General features: G+C 52.8%; 1 protein-coding gene across 1 annotated transcript; it reads left to right on the forward strand.

Annotated features, from left to right (window-relative positions):
- Window positions 1–1,965: 1,965 nt before the first annotated feature.
- LOC115308990 lies at window positions 1,966–3,555 on the forward strand. Its single transcript, XM_040209354.3, has 2 exons — window positions 1,966–3,084; window positions 3,407–3,555. The coding sequence occupies exons 1-2, from the start codon at window positions 2,008–2,010 to the stop codon at window positions 3,437–3,439; spliced, it is 1,110 nt and encodes a 369-aa protein (XP_040065288.3). The 5' UTR covers window positions 1,966–2,007; the 3' UTR covers window positions 3,440–3,555.
- The last annotated feature ends 2,929 nt before the right edge of the window (window positions 3,556–6,484 follow it).

Below are 6,484 nucleotides of genomic sequence, written 5' to 3' on the forward strand. Positions count from 1 at the left end.
TACGTGAGGTTAATATTTTACTCGACACTTCCTAATCGCGATGGACCGCGTGGACCTCAGGGGCCATCCCGGCGAAGCGAGCACTGGGTACAAATTGCGTGACTCCACACCCCGCGCATTGCTGCCTCTCTCCCGTAGTTCACGTGACAACGCTCGTTGGAATGGCTTGAAGCGTCCACTCTTGTCCATCGTAAGACGATCCGGAGTACATTCGCGTCCTCGACGGTCTCCATCTGTCCTAGAAAGCCGCCTTGCTATGGATGCGCGAAATCGACAGCTCGTTTTGTGTGCGCGGAAAAACTGCATGGCGTTCTTTGCCTTCACGGCGACCACTCGAGTGACGCACCGCTTACATCCCCTTACCCTTGCCAGCACGCCCTCTCACGATCGGTGCGATCGTCACGTGACGACATAACGTTCGCGCCATCCGGGCTGCGGCCCTCCAACAGTGCCTACTGGCGTGCGGCGCATATCTGGCAAGTTGGTCGCATGCGGGCGCAGGACGCAGCCCCCTTCCGACACTCCGGTGCGATCAAACCTGCCCTATCGGACCGTCGTTCCGACAGTTGGCACGTCGGATCGGACAGTTTTAACGCGCATGTGCCTTGCGCTTTAGTCTGCTACGGAGCATGCGATCCGTGCGGAGCCACCGCACCTTCGACTCCATCAGCGGAGAAAGACCAGCCTCCGGGAGTGACCGACTGTCTTCCCGGCATTCTTCATCACGATGGGCTCTCATATCCGAAAAGCTCCCGCATGCTCCGAGCCGCCGTCGGTCACCCGCCCTTCCCGTCATGCTCGGTGAGGCAGGAAGTGACGTTCCCCCAGAGATCTGCTTCCGCTTGGCTCGGGGAAAATCCGCAGATCGCAATCTGAGCGCTCCAAAAGGAAATCCGGAGTTAGCGCTGCTCCAAAACTACGAGTGAAAGACATCCGGGTTCCTACCAAACAACCAGGGGTGAACGCGCGCTCCAAGAAAGTGGATCCCGGAGCGCGCCAGAACGACAAGTGGAATTCGCCGTTGGACAATGAAGTCGTAGTGTTGATTTCTTGACATTACTTCAAAGAAGGCCAACGCATGACACGGATTTGATTCGTGTTCGTTCACTGGGGTCACGGGTCGCAGCCAAACCCTGACGCAGCAGTCATGTCCAGCCTGCGCCTTTCGTTGACCCTTTTTTAAGCGAAAATTCACCACTATAGGTTCATTATTTATTTCGTTTTACTTAAATTCTGGCCGCCGTCAACTTTGTGAGCTGGTGCGGAGGATCACGTCACGTGATGCGAATGGACAGCTTGAGCTGGTTGTAGTGATCTGTGATAAGTGATTTTGCCACCAGACGGCGCAACGTGTGGTCTGTTTAGTATGCTTTGATGGTGAGTTTATCGGGTTGTCTTATCTTGTTGTTATGTGTGTTTATGCATCTATGATGTCACGTGACATATGTTAATAAAAGAGCCGCCGTCCGTTAGCGACGTCAGAGAACTACGGGACACCCAGCAGGCAACATGTCTTTGTCTCATTCTTCGTAAGCCCCGAACGCGCGGGGCCGCGGCTTCCTACCCGGCCACATCATGTGAGTGCTGTTAGCGTCCTCTCCTTTCGTACCGCCGTGTAGAGGAGATTACTACAAATTTTGGCGACGAGGTGGTTAACCGTAGTTCTCTCCGCGTCTCGGTGCACTGGCCGTGAGAGCCGACGCGATTTTTGTTTTTCTTCTTCGATCCATTTCGTTTCCCTTGGAACACGTTCCATGGCTAGTCAGAATGGGCCCTGACAGCTGCTTCCCTTCAGCATGCGTCTCGTGACAACGTAAGATGTGAGTTTGCACTGTTTTTGCATCGTTTCCTACAACCTTCTACAACATATATATAATGGATAATGGAACACAGCCTCCTGTAGCTGCCGGCACGTCAGCGCTCGCGCCGGTTCCATCACCGCCCGACTTCTTACCAGTTCCGGGCAAGCCCGAGCGTGCATGGCCCGCGTGGAAACGTGCTTTCTTGATGTTCCTTGAGGCGTCCGGCTTGGACAGTGTTGCGCCTAGTCGAAAAAAGGCGATCTTGTTTTCCATGCTTGGGGCTGAGGGCCAGAGAATTGTTGACGCTTTTCAGCTCGATGAGACTCCCGCTTCCGAGGAAGGCGATGTTTTTGAAGTCTTTTTGAGTGCTATCGAGAAGCACTTTGAGTTTTCTGGGTGTATCGCGCTGGAACGCCAAAAGCTTCGCGCTCGCGTCCAACGCCCGGGAGAAACCGTCTCGGAGTACTTGACCGCTCTGCGACGCCAAGGGTCTTTTTGTTCTTATGGAGACGCTTTGGAAGAGAGGCTTGCTGAGGTCTTTTTGGAGGGGTTGGACTCTAAGCGGGTCCAAGACCGCATCCTTCGAGAGTGTGTGGGGACGGGGGTACCCACTTTAACCCGTGTCGTTCAGCTCGCGCTGCAGTACGAGCAACTTGCGCGCACCACAGAAAGCTTCCACCTGCGAGCTCCCAGTGCTAGCGGTGCGGCGCCGGCAGCCGTTGAGCGCGTCTTTGCGCACGTGCCCATTGGAACGCCGGACGTCCAAGATGGAGGTCCATGGCCGGCTCCTTCCCGAAGTCGGTGGCAAGATGGCCGGTCCGGCGTCACTTCCAGTCACGTGCCCCGGACTTTACAACACCACCCACCCCAGCGTCTGCGCTACCCTCCTCCTTCAAGGCACGGAGATGAAGGAGTCGGTGTTCCCTGCAACTTCTGTGGTCGACGCGGCCACAACCGCAACGAGTGTCCAGCGTCTGGTCTGGCATGTTTTTTGTGTGGAAAGACGGGCCACTTTGCGGTGGTTTGTCGGAGTCGCCGCCCACCGTCGGCGGCCTTCGTCAGTGACCCGCGGCGAACGTCGTTCCCGAGCCGTGGCCAGGGCTCCGGCCGTTACTTCGCTGCCCGACCGTTTTCACGGAATGTGCCGTCAGGAGGTAACGATCCTGTGAACATTGTTGGGCCATCCCTGGTGCCGGGGATGCTGCCGAGCGTCCCCGTTGAGTCGGCCGAGCAATCAGCAAGAGGTGTTTATCGTCGGGATGCCTTCATGGCCGACATCAAGGTAAATACAACCCCTCTTCGTCTCCTTGTCGACACTGGCTCTTTTGTGTCCATTCTGAATGAACGAGAGTTTAATGAAGTACAACGGAGTTCCGACATTCGACTATGTCCGCCCTCGAAAACTCTTGTTCACTACATGCAAGACACTATCCCTGTGCTTGGATGCTTCACCGCTCAAGTTGTTTTTAAGGATCGTTATGCACCGTTGGAGTTTTTTGTCACCCGGACTGGACGATCGCTACTTGGCGTCGACGCCGTCCGAGCGTTGCGCATGAGATTATCAGGAGATGAAAATGATTATGTTTGTTCGCATGTTGATGCAGCTCAGGGAGGAGGAGTTCCACGGCAGTATGTGAAGTCGGCGGTCCCCCTGCAGCGACGGCCGTTCACCATCACGTCCTGCCAAAACCGCCAACCGGCCGGATCCAGAGATGCAAGGTCCCGGTCATCTTCTTTTGTACCTTCGGGTGCCAACGTGTCTACATCGTCATCGGTCTCGGAAGAGACCACTCCGAAAGTTCCCGCGGACTTTGACCACGATTCGTCGACAGCCGCGATTCCGCGACGCCATCCTGAGAGCCATGGGCTCCATCAACCACATCTTCCTGAAAACACAAGTCCTGAGAATACAAACCATGAAATCACAGCACAACTGCTACACCATGAAAATACAAATGCATCTCAAGTTTCAAGTCCTTTTCTTCCAGATCAGTCCAAGTTGCCCAAAGGCTTCGAAGAATTTGAACATCTCTTTAGTCCAGGTTTGGGTTTGGTCAAGAATTCCACCCATACTATCAAGCAGCGTTGCAACGTGCCACCGGTACAGTCCAAGCTGCGCCGTCTTCCGATGACCCTGAGGGATGCTGTCTCGGAAGAGATTTTCAGACTGGAGAGAGAAGGTGTGATCGAGAGAGTGGATGCCTCCGAGTGGGTTTCACCTATCGTCGTTGTTCGGCGGACTGACGGACGTATCCGGATGTGTGTTGACCTCCGTGCGCCAAATCAAGCGATAGTCATCGATTCTTTCCCGCTACCCCACATCGATGAACTACTGGGTTCCTTGCGTGGTGCCAGTTGCTTCTCCAAGCTGGACCTGGCGTCCGCTTACCACCAAGTTCGTCTCGACCCGGTGAGTCGTGATCTCACTGCTTTTATCACGCATGAGGGACTGTTCAGATTCAAGCGCGTTTGTTTCGGGTTGGTTTCGGCACCTGCAGCGTTTCAAAACATCATGTCAAAAATCCTGAAGGATTGCAAAGGAGTCCAGTTTTACCTTGATGATATAATAGTCTACGGTGCTACGCAGGCAGAACACGACGAGAATCTGCGTCAGGTCCTCTCTTGTATCTCCCGAGCCGGGATGAAGCTAAATCGTAAAGGTGTTTTTCGAGTTACAGAACTTTCGTTTCTGGGACACCATCTTTCCGCGGAAAGACTAGCACCCCTTTCCGCTAAGGTAGATGCAGTCCTGAATTTTGAAACCCCTACCGAACCAGCAAAGCTGAAAGCATTTCTGGGACTTGTTGAATATTACAGTAAATTTATCCCTCATTGCTCAACTGTCGTAGAGCCCATGCGTCGTCTTCTCCGTAAAGGAGTTCGCTTTCACTGGTCCCCGGAAGCCGAGGCCAGTTTCCAAAATGTAAAGGCTTCCATAAAAAGTGCTCCAATTTTGTCGATGTTTGATCCAACACTTCCTATCGTTTTGGCTACGGATGCATCTAACTATGGTCTTGTGGCTGTGTTATAACAACGGTACGGAAGTCAACTGCGTCCTGTCGCTTTCGCTTCGCGCTGGTTGACTGATGCCGAGCGGAGGTATTCAACAAGTGAAAAGGAGGCGCTGGCCTGTTTGTGGGCCTGTGAGAGGTGGCATGTGTATCTGTGGGGTCGGTCCTTTGTGATACGAACAGACCACCAAGCTCTAGTCGCCCTGCTTTCTAGCAAGGGGTCTGGGATCCGCCCTTTGAGGATCACCCGGTGGACAGCCAGACTGCTTAATTATAATTTCACTATTGAATATCAGAAGGGATCTGCGAACCTAGTTGCCGATGCTTTTTCACGGCTACCCGTTAACGACACGGAGAATGGTATGGAATTTACCGAGGAGGTCGTTTCTCTTATCACAGTCCCCATGTGCAAACTCGCATTTCAACAGGCTACGGCTAATGACACTATCCTTCCATCTGTAATCCGGTACACTACCACGTCCTGGCCGGAGGGTAATGACATCCACACCGACTTGCGACCGTTCTTTCAAGTGCGTGAGCAACTTTCACTGTATGAAGGTATCTTGTATCGTGGAGAAAGGCTCGTGCCGCCATCAACACTCCGTGACAACATCATCCATCTTGCACACGAGACACACCAAGGAATATCACGAACAACAAGACTCATACGTGAACACTATTGGTGGCCCCGCATGAACCAGGAGATCAAAACAAAAGTGGAAAATTGTACGGTGTGTCATTCGACTGATAAACCTGTAAAGGCCGCACCCGCTCCGTTGCAGCCCATAAAGTTCCCCGACCAGCCTTGGGAAAAACTTGCTGTCGATATCGTAGGCCCTATCGACAGGGCGCCACAGAGTCAACGGTTTTTCATTGTCTTCATAGATTATCATTCGAAGTGGCCTGAGGTGCAGTCTGCCGCAGCAGTAACGTCTTCAACTGTCATTTCCTTTTTGAGAAATGTGTTTGCTCATGAAGGACTTCCCTGTGAGCTTGTTACAGACAACGGGGTACAGTTTATGTCCAAAGAATTTCAAGACTTCCTTTGTGAAAATGGCATAAAACATTTGAAAACGTCCTTATATCATCCACAATGTAACGGTCAGGTGGAGAGATTTAACCGTGTTCTCAAGACGTGCCTTCAGGCAGCTATAGTTCAAGGCCGTCCTCTTATAGACGCTGTTCGAGACCATCTCGAAGCGTACCGCCGTACGGTACATCCTGCGACGGGGTTTGCCCCTTCACTTTTATTGCATGGCCGGATCCACCGGTCTAAACTAAACCTCCAAGGGATGCCTACAAGGCAGGTTCCTGATTTCGTTTTACAACAACGTGCTCTTGTTCCCGAGAGGGTTCAAAGTTATCAACAAAACATGAAGTCATATTGGGATCACCTGAAGGCTGCCAAACGGCCACAGTTCTCCGCCGGTCAAGCCGTGCGCGTGTTCAAGCCCACACATCGTGGCAAACTTCAATCAAGGTATACACAGTCGAAAAGGGTTGAAGCCCAGCTGGGATCAGCCACGTACAGGCTCGATGATGGAAGGACCTGGAATGCCAGTAAATTGACGAAGGCGTCTGCACGGCCTCGTGAGGGAGATTCCGACATCTACTCGGACGAGGAAGATTTTCGTGAACTCTCCAATAGTATTCATTCACTTCCACTTCCAA

This window comes from Ixodes scapularis, unplaced genomic scaffold (genome assembly GCF_016920785.2).
Source record: "Ixodes scapularis isolate PalLabHiFi unplaced genomic scaffold, ASM1692078v2 PGA_scaffold11__112_contigs__length_91849675, whole genome shotgun sequence".
NCBI classification, from domain to species: domain Eukaryota; kingdom Metazoa; phylum Arthropoda; class Arachnida; order Ixodida; family Ixodidae; genus Ixodes; species Ixodes scapularis.